At 37.8% G+C, this 15,392-nt stretch overlaps 1 protein-coding gene across 2 annotated transcripts in view; it reads left to right on the forward strand.

The window, feature by feature from the left end:
• DCAF5 (DDB1 and CUL4 associated factor 5) overlaps positions 1-15,392 on the forward strand; it is a 66,933-nt gene that overhangs the window by 48,122 nt on the left and 3,419 nt on the right. For both annotated transcript variants that reach the window (XM_054275519.1, XM_054275520.1), the window contains exons 7-8: positions 1,115-1,181; positions 10,569-10,696. In XM_054275519.1, the coding sequence (XP_054131494.1) occupies positions 1,115-1,181; positions 10,569-10,696 (195 nt within the window). The remainder of the gene's footprint in view (positions 1-1,114; positions 1,182-10,568; positions 10,697-15,392) is intronic.

Genomic DNA, 15,392 nt, shown 5'->3' on the forward strand with positions numbered 1-15,392 from the left:
GAATTTGTCTCCCATCAAAGGTTAGAAAAGGGACAAACTGGGTCTATTTCTTTATTTTATTTTTCTCCCTCTCCCCTTACCCAGCTTCTTGGCTGTATTGATTAAACTGCAGCCTAACATTTAGTGGAGAAATAGAGATTTATTTACACTGTCTACACCAGTATAACTGGAATTGGAATCTGCCATTGGTTCCACTGTGTGTCATTTAATCTCTAATTTGGGAGAGAAATAAACTGTTCTCCCTCTCATTTATGGGAGAATAAGTATTTGGAGATGAGGCACAGTTTGTGGCCTCTCAGAGCTGAGAGGCGTAAGCTTTTTGCCACGTCAAATGTCACCTGTCATTCCAGTGCCTGCTTGTAGTATATTAAGCTACTTTAAATTGCACATTGCCTAAAGGTCTGCACAATAAAGACATTGTTAATCATTTGTGTACTGCTGAAAAAGGGCAGCCTTCCATCTCTTCAGAGTAACTATGGCCAGGAAAAAAATAAATAGTGTGATAAATGGGGTGGAGGGCCACAGCTTTAAACCACTTGAGACTTGCTGACAGTGAATGTTTAGCTTTGTTTTTTGTTTGGTGTTCAAGATTATTCTCAGTGACTGAGTTTTGATGGTCTTGGTAGACATGTCTGGATTAATGAGTAATGGACATGCTTGTGTGTAATGGACATGGCAGCTCTCTTCTTATGTAGGTGTTTGATGGAGTTTTCCTTGGTAGTTCAGGAGATGAGGAAAACTACTGTGAAAGGCTTCAACATCAAAAAAAGACCAGAGTTGCAGGCTGAAAAATAGATAGTGTGATCTGGACATAGACATGCTTATATTAAAGCTAACTGAAGTTCATAGCATTATTTAGCAAAGCAAACAAACGCTTTGGGCAGTAGGTATTAGATATATAAGGTATGCTTTTCAATTTTGGTAAATTTATGCAGGCAACATTTTTATGCTGGTACTTCATCCCCTTTAAATGTAAACAGATCAATGAGGTGCAAAGAATTATGCAAATGATTCTTTTTTCTCATTTTTGGTTTAGAGGAAGTAGATCAATTGTAAAATACCATCATTTAGGTGATACTTTGTTGTAAACTGCTTTTATTTTTATTCTTAACAGTACATCCTTTCGGGCTCTGATGACTTCAATTTGTATATGTGGAGAATTCCTCCAGATCCAGAAGCAGGTAAGTGTTGATGTTGTTTTAGATGGGGAAGGAAGAGTGGGGGGGCAGGTGTCTGACCAATACTAAATACTGGTGTTTCAAAATAATTGCTGTTCTCACATTGTGAATCTAGAGCAACTCTGAGGAAAGCTGGATAGGGAGAGTTTACAAATGCCTGATCCAATGTCTGGATAACAGTGGTCAATGCCATTTGAATGTTTTCTCATAATGATTTTCTTTTTTTTCCCTTCTCATGTAATGATCATTCCTCCCATAATGAAGCTTGCAGCATAAAATGGTGCTGGGTCCACAGGGTGCTCCTAACAGCTCCAGTGTATTGACCTCTTTTCCCCTCTCATTCCTCTTATACCAAAATCTTCCCACTGATTTCCAGTGCAGAGGAATCATGCTTTTTTACTTTCTGGGGGGAGGAGCACTATCAGCTGGTGGAAAGGGCCACTTTTGATTAAGTTCTGACCCATTCCCATGCTGGGGCAGACATGGTAAGCAAACAGCAGTAGCACAGCTCTGTATGGAAGTACAGGAGAGGGATGTTAAAGGAAAGCCAGTGGTGTGGGGGCAGTATAACAATCCCATTGTGAATGCCACTGTTGGTCAGTGTCTCATTTGATGTGGTCTGCTAAGGTGTAGGGTTTGGCAATATGACATTCTAAGCCATACAACATCAGCATCTCTCTTCTGTTGAAACAGAACATTTCAGTTCTAGAAGGGTGTTAAGTTTTAATTGAAAGAGTCAAGACTTTGAAACCTCACTAGTATTTTCATTTTTAGTGGCTCTGGCTCTTTAAGCTGTACATTTTAGTGGTATTAAGTACAGCTGAGGGCTATCCTGTGGTCTCAGATGCTTTAGCAATAGTGAGAGAAAATTACAAGCTATGTTAGAGGTAAGATGAAAATATTTTGTTTCATTTTCAAAGGTTGTTATTAACAGCTGTATAATCCACAGCTGAGAGGATGAATAGCCTTCGGTTAATGGCAGGGTTTTGAGGAAAATGACATTCTAATTTTGGGGGTTTTGCTTAGTTAATCAACATTTCATGTTGCAGTCCACAAACCCTGAAGATGGTCCTGCTAAATACCAGTAGCTTGGCCTTCTATCTTTGCATAGAGTTTATGGAGATATCTCCCTGCTTTTCTTTTTATTTGTGTGATTTTCTTGTACATTTGACACTGATTTACTACTACTTAGGGATTTTTTGCCTTAGTTAAAACAAAGATTATATACATTAAAATTAGTTATTTATTTGTAAGTTTTATTGTGTGGACTGTAGAATTATATTTTCTGCATATATCACCATACTGTCCTGACTACCTTTGTAAAATCTGGATTTGAGATTTATTTTTCTGTTTATATGTCTGTGATGCTCTTGAAAACTTTTTTCCCAGGCATCTGCACTCAACAAACTTTTTATCTGGGGCTTTTGCACAAGGATGATAGCTAGTATTTGTTGCACCTGTAAGCAAAATAATTATTAAGTAAAATAATCTGTTTCAGAGTAGTTGTTAAGGATGCCCCTCTGTGAAAAGATATATGCTTGCAAAAATAGTTGCTATTTACAAATAGGCGATACATTTTGATCAAATTTACAATTTAATTTGTGATTTACCACACAACAATGTCATATCTGTTTTGATCAGGTTTCTTGTCTCTGGTTCTTGTAACTTCAGGAAGGGTGTCAGTACACTTGCAACATTTCAGTTACAAAATTAATTACTTAATATCAATTGCCCTCAGTGGTTGCCTAACGAATCAGAAGATCCAGGAGTAGGAATGTGTGTCTTAATGTCTTGTAACTTGAGCAGTTCTCTTTTTGAAATATTTTAGCAAAACTCACAAGCTTGGTTTTGTTAGACCAGAGGTCTGCTTCTGTGGCAAATAACTAATTGGGCATCCAGATCACCTGTGATAGGCTTATTGAAGCTTTTCTTCATTCAGCTCTTCTTGAAGGGTTGTGCCCGTTTTGAATGTGATGAAATGCCCTTTCTTAAATCTTATCCTGCTGTTCAGAATAATTGCCAGAGAGAGATGTTGCTGTGCTTCCTTCTTGGAGAAGTAGTCTTGCCATAGGGATGTAGAGACTTAGGAAAATGTTTGCTTCAGTGGAAAACTCCTTGTTCTTATGTTTTAGCTAAAATAAGAGTGCCTTTGGGTTTGTGATCTGAGAGAGTGGAATGTGGTCTTTCACTTAAAATAGTGTGCAAAGTAGACAGGATGATGTAATGTCCTGTACTGTTGGTTGGTATTTTAAATAAAAATATCTCTCTAACTGATTTCTGCCTTCCGGTTGAACTTGGACATTGTGTTGCTATAAATATTTATGATACAACTCCCTTAAATTGTATCAGTTATTTGAAAATAGGGAAGTTTTTTTTCAAGTTTGTATCTTTTTTAACAGCTGCATCCTCAACAACAGCTCTGAAATTATTTTGTTATAGATGCACCAAGTACAGATTATCCAATGGTTAGCAACATTAGTGAACAAAAGATGAAGAAAGGTGTGAAGGAACATACCAGTCACTTGCAAACATATTTGAAGTTGGAGAAATGTGGTTGCCTGTACTGGTATTTTGCCAGGAGAGTAGAACAAATTCTGCTGGATTTTTTTCAGATAGTCATAGTTTAGAAGTGTCCTTCCAGTAGGTTGCTTTAAATCATTCCCATAATCAGCTGGAATCTGCAAGCAGTTTTGTTTGGTCCAATAATTAGGCAGGATTTTTGCCCCCTTTGGGGCAGAGAGATGTGTGAAAAAAGTTATTTCCTAAATTGCTTAGGAAGCCACTCTGTTGAAGAATTTTATAAACTGTGTCCCTCTATAGTCTTAGATTACTCTGAACAGGCCGGGATTTCCTATGCCAGAAGGTTGGTTGCTTTTTTACCACCTTTTGTAGTTTCTTAAAGATGGAATTGTTTGCTCATTTTTCCACTTTCATCTCCATCCAAGTACTATCCAGCTTTCCACTGTGCTTTAGAAGTAATTGCCAAATGTTTCATGAATTTTTCTAGCCAGTTTCTTCTTTAAACTACTCCATGGAAGTATCACAGTTTTTTTCAGAGGCAGCTTCTAGCAAAGCTAATATATAAAGTTTGGCAGAAGAAAAGCAGTCCTGAGTTTCCACAGCCTTTACTTGACTCCAATGCAAGCTGGACGTGAGAAGAGATGTCAGTCCTACATGACTTGTCCAGCAAGCCAGTTAACATATGAGCACTTAAGATGCTATTAAACCTAAACATGGTCTATTGGCTGGTAAAGAACCCCTGTTCAAGACAGAACCTGACAAGTCTTGTGGAGTAACAGAGGGTTTAGTAGACTAAAAGTTTTCAAAATGGAGTTTACATTCCTCGCTCACTACTCTGAATCATCTATGCAACTTTGCTTTTGGAATATTGCTCAAAGCTGCTGTGTGAGACTTATGGTATTATTTGTGATTGAAAAGACAGCTGGGGATCCTTCAGTTCATGTGAGCAAGCTGTCACCAGGTTCTGCAAAACTTTACTAAATCAGAACAGCAAACTGCATTTCAAAACTTCTTTTTAATTCTGCCTTTGACTGTAACTTCAAGCAAGAAAGGGCTGGTCATTGTGGTCCAGTTACTAAACTAATTGCACAAATTTCCAGCAGAACTGAGGCAATTTTTCTTCCTTTTTTCCTCCTCCTTGGTCTTTGTAAATGCTGGCACTTCTTTGAGCTTGAAGAATGCAGGAACAGCTCTTTTCAGAATATTTGAAGAGGTCTATCTCATAGAAACAGCTTGTGGTTTAAATTCTCGAAAATCTGGGCTGATAAATGAAGATGAATTAAAAAAAAATAAGGGTTTCTTAATGTCTTTAGCTATTTTGGAGATATTTTATATATGGGTACATATGCATATATGCATACCACTTAGTTGGGGCAGGGGAAAGCCATCTGACCCAGTGGGGAGCATGCTCTGGAAGGTTTATGTTTTTTAAAAAAAATATTTTTCTGAGGTGTGGTCTTGGGATATAAACTGCTTTACATTTAGGACTGTAGTTTGTCTCTTTCTTCAAATGGTGCTATGGAACAGTTGTTAGATTAACACAGCAAGTAAGTGCTGGGTAATTGTAGAAAAGGTTTTGTGTTCAGGGGAATTGGGACTGGTTTCTGTGGCATTTGGACTGTAATAATACCACGGGCCTGTGGAATCTATCACCAGGTGGCCAAGTGGCATCTATCAGAAAACAAGGCACTGTTGGGTGCTTTGTAGTGCTGCAGACCAGGGAAAGAAGATTCAGCATCCAGGAGTGTTTCTGTGATCAGCCTTAGAATGTTAAATATCTAATTCGGGAATAGAAAGCTGAAGATAACACTGAGCACTAGGAGAGGCTGGAGAAGCTTTAGTTCCTAGCAACTGGCAATCTCATTGTACCAAAGCTCCTTTATCTTGTTGTATTGAAAATGTTTGCTGCCAGCAGTGAAAAGAAATGCACAGCCAAGCAGTTCACAAAAAAACCCCCCCAAACCTAACCACAAAAAAGCAAACAAACCACCCCCCCCAGTAGACAGCTATTGGTTGTGAGATAATTTCACTTACTTTATATCTGTTACACTCAGAAAGCATAGCTGTTGGTGGTCATTTGCATGGTTCCAATAACAGGTTGCAACAGGTTTCACAATATGCCATTAAGTACAGCAAAAAAGCAGCGTCTCTCAGACCAGGAGAGGGGGAACAGAGTGGGAAGGTGTGCTAAAGTTTATTTCTATAGTAATTTTTCTTAACTTTCATATTGTTGTTTCAGCTATACTAGTGATTACAATAGTGGGAGGGTTGGGATAGATAAGATGTATGGCAGATATTTAGAACCAAAAAAAGAAGGGAGAAAATACGCATCCAAAAATAGCCACTACCACTACAATTTTTATGCATAGTCTTTACATGTTTAAATATTACTTTTCTCTTTGGCTTTTGGAACCCCCACAGAGATACAAGACCACTGTGGGTCTGGTTCTATGCATAGGCCAGGCAAAGGAGTTGATTGCCTGGAAGAGCAAGAACAAGAGTTGTCTGAGGCAGAGGCTGCTACCAGCTGACTGCTCCCTGTGCTTTCACTAAAGCTCTGCAAGGCCCTGCTGATCCTTTCACCTCACCTGGAAGCTGGAGGAAGGATTCACAGCTGTCAAAGGAAGCAGTCTGCAAATGGAGTTGAAACTGCTTTCTTATGAGGGGACACTTGGAACTTCGATGTCTCCTTTTACCATGCTAGGAGAAGGGATGTTGGCCACCCCTTCCTGTTCTCACCCCGTATTTAATGGGACCAAAGTCAGCTTTGCTTGTGCTGCTGAGAAATCTTTAGTCAGTCTGGCTGCTGCCAGAGCTGGAGTCAATTCCTGACCCCAGAAGAAGGGATGCTGCAGGACCCTGTGCTCTCAGGGAGAAAGTGCTTGTGTTAAATCTAGCTTCTCTGCAGATGGGTCTCTGAGGAGCAAAACCAACTACCTGCATCCACTGTATGAAACAAATACAGGTGTGTGAGTGGCCAGAGAGGCTTTTAAGGTACCTGAACATAATCTGCTGCACTGAAGGCAGAGGCCCCATATGCTATGCACATTTGCTTGTATTGTGCTGTGCATTTGCTTTCCAAACTATGCTATCTCTCTTTGTTAACACATTATGATCTCATAGGATTCAAATGCAAAGTAGTAGCCCATGTCTAAATGTACCCTGGATTATTACTAATGAAAACTAAACGAACTTTAAATGAGCTACTACTGTAGTGCCAAGTACTGCAGTGGAATGGTATGCTATGGCACACTGGTAGCAGCTGCAAATATCTGGTTCTTCTCAGGAGTTTTCAGCACTTTGAGTAATTCACAAGGCTTGTATGAAGTTATGCTTTAGTCTGTGGAATGTCTTTCTACCTTATAAGAACAAACAGTGGGATTTCTTTTCCAGTGTCCTAGATAGAAAAGGCTTCTGAATGAGGTCATTTAACTCCTCTGTTACAGAGCCAGTGGAGGATAGTTCCTTATCCCAACAAGTTCTCTGGCATTTTGACAGGTTTTTTTAATGTTTGGAACAATGCAGCTCCCATTACTTTGGAGACTGTTCTACATTCCTACAGGATTTCTGCACTAGAACACTTTTCTCAGTAATCTATCACTTTCACTTTTTCTTTAGCCTTCAAATAATTTATTCTGGCTTTTTCTAAACATTGCTTCTCGTTGTAAAACTCATGCAGAGGAAGTCAGATTAATGTCTAAATCTGTCACTCTCCTTTGTTACAATTTACTAGAGTTTTTAAAACTTATTGGGATGGGGATGTACCATTCAGCATGTTTGAAATATGTCAAATCGTTCACATCAGTATTTACAAAACCACATAATTAAGAAGTAGTTCATTAGCCTAACATTTAAAACATAAATTTATAAGGCAAACCAAGAAGAAATCACTTTGGCAACTTAGAAGACACCAACTACTTCAAAACATTGTATTATTCTTTCCTCTGTACAGGAGCCTGTAGAGAGGCCTTGTGTTGCAAAGGTATTCTTGTCAAACATGTACAGGAAATAAATACATTTTAAAATGTGCACATTAGATTTAGCCTTTACTAAGTTATGTCTTTAAGCTGATCAGATATCATAGTAGGATATTATTTAAATGACTTTTTGAGATTTTGTATTGCTCTTCTTTGAAACGCTTATTTGCAGGGTATAAATTAAGGGTGATTTTCTTGACATTTCACTTTGAGTATCAAATAAAAGCAGACGAAAAAAACCCATTGACCAGCACAGCTAGAACACTAAACCACTACTCAGGACTATCTTAAAGCATGGCAATTTTTGGGTAGTATTGCAAAATCAGCTAGAACATATCCATCTCTTCCCTCCAGTACTTAGAGGTTATAAAATTATAAACCTTCTAAAATTGGTGTAGTCAGCCTCTGAAGACTTTAGGATTTACATTTTTATATATTATTAATAACAGATATATGTAAGCTAATGACTTCTGTTTGAACACTGCCTATACATGTTGGAGCTAGCTAAGAATATAAAAGCTGCCATGCTTAAAGAGTTGCAGAACTCATGCATGCTACTAAATTTAAAAGCAAAAAAAAATAACACCCCGTCCACTAAAAAAAACCCCAAAACTCAAACATTTGAGTGGTTTTAGGATAGCAGAAGTCAATTCTGATGAAACAATAAAAATAAAAGTACTATTTCAAAGGGAGACAGCAAAAGGAAACGGAATCCATTACATGGAAAAAAGGAAGATATCATCAGGAATTTGAGCAGTTTATGGCTAGCCTCCACTTAATACACAGATGCACCTGTTGGGTTTTTTTTGCTAGCAGAGATGAGTAAACTTAACTCACACTCTGAGAAGGCTAAAGGCTTTATGGCTGCAGCTAAGCCTCTGCTGAGAGACATGGGGGATTCCAGACAAGTCTGGACACTGGCAGTTTCTGCCATGCAGATACCAAAGTAATTGTAGTGGTTTTGGTGAATGTCTCTCAAGCAAAACTACCTCATTAATATGATGACAGCTGTGGTAGGCTACTGTAAAACAGAGGGTCTGCTTTTAAGATAAGGATGTAGAAGACTTTGCATTAAGAGCTTATTTAAAACTGTCACTTAAACACAAAGAAGTTGGTAGACTAAAATTGCATCAAGCAAGGGTATGCCCAAAAATGAAGTTCTGGGACAGTCTGTTGGATTTGACACAAAGATTATCAGAGTATTGCTGGAGTCAATACTTTCTGGTTTAAGTTATTGAAACCTCCCATAACACTGGTAAAATCTCACTGCTAAGATTTGTACCTCTCCTGGGGCAATTTCATGTAACTGGGCAGTCTTTTTAAGGAGCCTTGTGGGGAAGTTCACCTTCATTTTAAGAGGAGGGAAGTATGTTCTATTACTATGCTTTCTCTGAATTTACTGATAGCTGCTTAAAAGGAGTTCAGGGAACTTCAATATTAAATCAGAAAGCTTTGGAGTTCTTTAATAGAATTATAAAACCATAGAATCATAGAATGGGTTGGGATGGAAGTGTCCAAAGGCAGGGATCTGTCTCTAGATTTTTGGGACTTGGATGACGCCTCTTTTCTAGATCCTTATCATGGTTTGTTGTCCATGTTACACATCAGTCAGCTCTTCAGAGTGCAGTTATAGTGAGTGAAAGGGATAGAACCTTTCTAAGAGGAGAGGGGCTGTACACAAGGTCATTAGCTGCACTTGTTTCCATCATTTGTGTAACCTAAAAAATGGAAGGTGATATGGGAATGGTTTTTTTTGGTTTTTTTCCTTGAACTTGCTATTTTGCTACTCTTCAAAGGTAAAGCAAGTTTTTGTTTAGGAAGTGTGAATTACAGGAGAACTCTGACTCTGTTTTAGAACACAAGTTGTTCAACACAGGGCTTAAACCAGCAACTGTTTCAGCTGAAATAGCTCCTGTTGGGGTCAAAGGAAGATAGCAAACATTTTCAACAAGAGGAACATAAAGTTGGTTTAATGGAAAGATGACTGTAAGTAGCACAGAAGCTAGTGAAATTATTTTAATTTTCTGTAAGGTGCACTTACACCATATTAAGTTTTGAATAGCAAGTTGATTTTCATCTGAAGTGATTGTCAGTTTTTACTTCCCAGCATTTAAAAGTTTTGTTTTCTTTCACTGAAAATGTTAAGTCATAGCATGTTGATGGACACTTGTCTATTCAAATACACAGCTGTGCTGTCTAGCAAATTTGTAGTTTTAATTGTGTGGATCAATGAATATAAAAAAAATACTGTGTGACTGTTTCTTGCTTTGGTGTACAAACCTAGTAAGAGTCAATGACCAAGCAGAAAAGTTAATTGGCTTCTGTTTTGAGTTTTACCACTAGCACAAAAGCATTCCACTTTGGCTAATTCACTGCCTTGTGACAAAGAATGATATAACCCACTGCTCAGATGTGTTATTTCAGGTCTTTCCTACTCATCAGACTAGAGTCAACTGTGACAGTAATAAATTGCTGATTTAAAAAATAAATTTAAAGAATAGTATTGCTGTTAAAAGTAAACCTTTTTATTTGTCTCTGCTTTAGATTTACAAACTGTCTGTGTCATGCCTTAGGTTTCACTGGTGATTTCATTATGTGTGTTGTTCTCATTCACATATTTGTCATATTAGGTTAAAACCTTCATTGTTTGTTTAAATGAATCAAAGCAAGCCTCTAAGTCCTAATTTGCAGGAAGGATGCTTTTCATCAAACTTGCAACTTCTCATAGGGGCATTGCTCATAAAATTTGAATTCTGCAGCCAACACAGGCCTGAAAATACTGCAAAATAAAGCTGAAATGCATTGTCAAATATAATAAGACTTTAAATGACTATGACTGAAAGTAATATGAAGATTTAATTACTCATGTCCACATGTGCTTGTTTTCCCCTAGGTGGCATTGGCAGAGTTGTCAATGGTGCTTTCATGGTATTGAAAGGACATCGGTCAATTGTAAACCAAGTGAGGTTTAATCCTCACACCTACATGATCTGTTCTTCTGGTGTTGAAAAGATTATAAAGGTAAGATCAGTTACCAGAAAAAATGTTTTTTTAATCTTTCAGGAAAAAATGCTTTGTTTTGCTCAGTATCATTCTGGTCCACACCCACTCTGTCTTCTCTTATTGTTTTACAAAATGTTTTGTCTTGTTTGCTTGGGTGAGTTTGGTTACACTTCTAATGTGATCTCCTACAACTTGTGATATTTTGGTCTAAAATTTAATAAAAGTACCTCCAAAGAGATGAACCTTAGCCTAGACTGACCTGGCTGAATAATGGCTCAGAAGGCCTTCAATATCTTTTGTATGTATTTGCGCATTGAATCAATTCAACATACCTTTTCTGTGACTTCCAGAGGAAGAACTCTTAATACCCTGCACAACATCTTTCTGAATCCTTTAACAATGTACAGTACTTTTAGAAAGTTTTTACCTTTTTCTGTGGAACTGAAAGAGATAAGAAATTTTGTTAGGTTCTGAAATTTTCTTTCCTTAAGGAAAGACAGTCAATATTGTGGGAGCAAGGCAAAACCAGTTTTGTTATTTGAGGGTTGGGAAGGCAAAGGATTATGCTACAGTAATGTGATTTGTATTCTGCTGCCATAGATATTTTGCTATAATTTAGGTCTACCAACAGTGTAGAAAAAACCACAACCATTTAATTTTGAAGTAGGATAAAAAGAACTGCTGTTGATCCCAACTATTTGTTGAATGACTTCATGAAAGTCTTAGCTGTATATGGCTATAAATAATGTTGTTAGAATACTGTAAATATTTTGTCAGGTACAAGCTGACAGCATGAACTTGTCCTGCAAAGGAGTGTTTTAGTGATGTACAAGTTATGGACCAGAACTGACCCAAAATCCTGGGACCATGGCTCAATACCCCACTGCATTGCTTGTATTACAGCTAGTGTCAGCATTTGGGTTCTGACTTTCAGTTCAGCTTTTTCCTTCTCTTCTGTCCTCCCCTGGTACTGTAGTCCTTTTCTCTTCATCTCTGCTGCCTGCCTGACAGGTTTGATCACAAATATATTAAATACAGGCTTTGAACAAAAGTGCATTGAACAGTCTTAGCAGCTCAATGATTTTTCAATTTCCAAGCAGTCAAACAGCCACTGTTTTAACAACAGTTTTGCCAGAGGCATTTCTTTTTTTTGCTTTGGGAACTTGATTCATGCAGCCTGAATTCTCCCTTTTGGATTCTAGATCTGCTGACCCTTCACCCTATGAATCCTTCCTGCATGAGTGTGCTTAGACTGTTGGATTAGCATTGGTATAAACATCCCCTGTGTTGCTTTTGTGTACTTCTGCTAGGGTTTTGGCAGGGCATTTTTTTTGCCTAGTGATTAAAAGGTTAGTTTGATTAAGGCTGCAGTCACAGGTTGTGTAACTCTTTCAAAGACACCACTGCTTGAGCGCTTCCTTAGAAGAGAACTCCTGTGGTGTCAATTTGTGTGCAGTGGAACTTGGGCAGCTGCTTTGAAGGAACAGAATTCCCCAGACATTTCAAGCTAGAAACAAATTAAGGGAAAGGTGTTTAATGTATTAAGTTTATTGGCCAGCCAGAACTTCTTACCCTTTTGTTATGTGTCCTTTTGTCTCAGCTTGTAATGTGCCTTGTTTGGGGCTCAGGTTGTTCCAGTGCTCATGTCTTCACTCTCTAAAAGTGATTTCATTCTCTAAAGGTACTGCTTCAGTGCACAGCCGTTTGCAGGTGACTGTATAAAGATGGTTTCTTCTTCATTCCAGCCACTTCTGTGGGTAGGTTGGAGATGAGTAACTGCCACTAGCAGAAGGGCAAGACAGGAAACACAGCACCAGCCATTCTGAGGGGCCATTTATTGCATTAAAAACTGCTGGGAACACAAGTTTTTCTTTTGCATGGCTATCTTTCTTTCCCCTATATAAGTGCTTGATGTGCTTGCTCGGTGAAATTGAGGTGACAGGAGAAGGAACCATAAATAAAAATCATAGTTAAATTTTTTATGTTTTCTTATTTTATTCCTTTTTGTTTATTTGTTTCAATCACTTGCTTAAAAAGTGTCCCTCTTTTTTATTATCCCTCAAGTACCTTCTAAAACCCTTTCTGGAATTAAATCACAGAAGATAACTTCACTGTGGTTGGTTGCAATTGTAGAAACCATTGTAGAGACATGGTGATGTGCTAAAAATGTGGATGCAAGTAGTTGTTTGTCTGAGCTCTTAATTTTTAGAGTAGCTGGCCTAAATTTAGTACTTCAAGAAGGGAGGAACTGATAGCAGCACCATCAAGCTATTCAATAATTACATGAGCTTCTATCAACACATTTGCTATTTTAATGCTGATTGCAAATGAGATACAAATTCATCTCAGGCCTACAGAAAAGAGTAGTATTCACAAAGATGATTTTGATGTTTGTGGCTATGTTTTTTTTGCTTTAGTTTTATTTTGTTGTAAAGCACCCTCCAGAATAAAATTCAGTAATTCGATGGTTTAGGGTTTGATTTCTGCTGGGACCCAACAGTCTCATTAACAGAAGATATTCAGAGCCTTGACTCCAGCTAGTGTGTGGTGGACACATCAACCCAGATGATCTGTTCATTGCCCTTCATTCACTGAACTTCAGTAAAATTGTATGAAGAAGTACAGCTGCAAACTAAATCATTTTCATCAAGCACTTACCAAAAGGGCTAAAGCAATATTAAAAAAAAAAAATACCACTTTCCCCTCAGTTAAATGTGCAAGACATCGGGATGTGCTGGCAGGAAAACAGATTGCATTGCAGAAGAAATAAATGTGGCATTCCCCCTGATGTGTTGGGCTTAGAGGAGGGCAATGGGGAATTATGCAGTTAGGAGACAGTTCCAGGAAAGATAAAAATAGATTAAATACATAACAATTTTCAGAAAAAAATATTCTGATTTGTATTGAAAATGGAATATTGTGTAACAGAGCACAACTGTTGTGGGTCCTATTTGTTTAAAAATTGTAAGTGTGTTGGAGATAACAAAGTCTATTTGCACACGTTGCTATGGTGACAGATTAATGTCATTGTGACTATCTGCCTCTGCCTAATCAGATAATCTAATATAAGTGGTTTTAATTATTCTCACGCTACAGGCATAACTACTTTTTTGTTTTAAAATTTGGGGGTTTGCCACCCTGGAATACAAGTAATTCAAAGATGCTGTCAGTAGATATCTATTGAAGTAGAGAAGCAGTTTTATATTCTCTTTTTCTGTTATTGTTCCTATTTTTATATCTGTACTCAGGTCATCAGTGAGTAATATTCATCTCCTTAATCTTCTGACAGAGGAAGAACTTCTTAATATATTGTTGCTTTAGAGGGTTGATTTGCCAACTTATTTTCTCCAGTTTGATCACATTATTCCTCAAGATGGCATCAGTCAGAGGATGAGAAAAAGGCAAAGGCATTCCATTTACAAAGAAGCCCATTTCAGATGCCACAGAGAGCACTGGATCAGTTGATAGAAATTTAAAGACTTCCCCTTCTGCCAAGGATAGATTCCTAGTCTGATTTCTTTCTGTGACTCTGGCAGGCCTTCACACTCCCTCATAACAAAATATCTAAAATGCAGGGATATCATTCTCCAGAGACAACTGATCCCATACAAACAAGGTATTCATCCTGAATTCCCTTGACTTCTCTTTATTACTTACTTCTCTGTGAACAAATCTCTCTTGGAAGGGAAAGCCTCACTGTGGACTCTTTGTAGCTGTTTTTTTCTATATTTTATACTGCTCTGGTTTTGCTGATGCTTGCAGTGAGAGCAGAAAGATGTGGTGGTGCTACGAAGGATGTAGACTATCTCTGTGCACACTTTTACGTACCTTTTTAGATTAATTTCATGACAAACAGACCTTTCTCAGAGAGACTTCAGAGCAGACTACCTCTCCTCCACTTATATTGGTTCATACCAGATCTAATTTTCTAATTCTCTTGCTTAAAAAACAAAAAAAGCCTTTCTAAAGCCTAGTGATCAGTCTAACACTGCTAAGATTATTTGAGGAAGGGGCAAGCCAGCCTGCCTGTCTAAGCAAGTAGAGTTCTATTTTTCTATTAAAAAACATTATGTATCCACAAATCAATCTCTCTCGTGGATTCATTGAGATAATGCTCTTTCCTATGTTGTCTTTAGGAAGTGGAGCCTGGGAAATTGAGGATTCTTTCTGTTCTCTTGAATAGTTCCAAATAGTTTCGTTGCTGACATTCTGTATGTAGTAGGCTTAGACTGGGTTTTGTTATCTTCATCCAAACATGATGTTTGTCCTTTGGGTTATGTGTCTAATGAGTGCAGTGCTGGAACCAAGCAACAAACAACTGTCTTCATTTTGGTTTCAAGTGTCATATTAAAGAACTGCACTGGGAGAGAATTTGGTGAAGTATTGCAAATAATAAAAAAGCAATTAAGTACCAATAACAAATATACCTTGATGTTGAGATCTTCCTAGAAACAGCCTGATGTAACACAATATAAAGTTCCTTTCCCTTTGCTCTGAAAGGCAGCTTGATGATTGTCTGCAGAAGAAAGTATATCTACAGCATTTTAATTTTTGAATAGTGTTCCTTTTATCAATCTAGCCAGATCATGTGTGGAAGCTCTGTTAACCATAAATTACAGAGAATGCAAAGTAAAAGCTTTCAAATTTGGGAGATTTCCAGAATAAAGTTTACTTGTTCATCTTAAATCCAGCTGTTCTGGACAAATAGTTGCAA

The sequence above is a fragment of the Melozone crissalis genome, unplaced genomic scaffold, assembly GCF_028551555.1.
Source record: "Melozone crissalis strain CALT ecotype California unplaced genomic scaffold, PUWL_Pcris_2 ptg000018l_1, whole genome shotgun sequence".
Classification (NCBI taxonomy): Eukaryota; Metazoa; Chordata; class Aves; order Passeriformes; family Passerellidae; genus Melozone; species Melozone crissalis.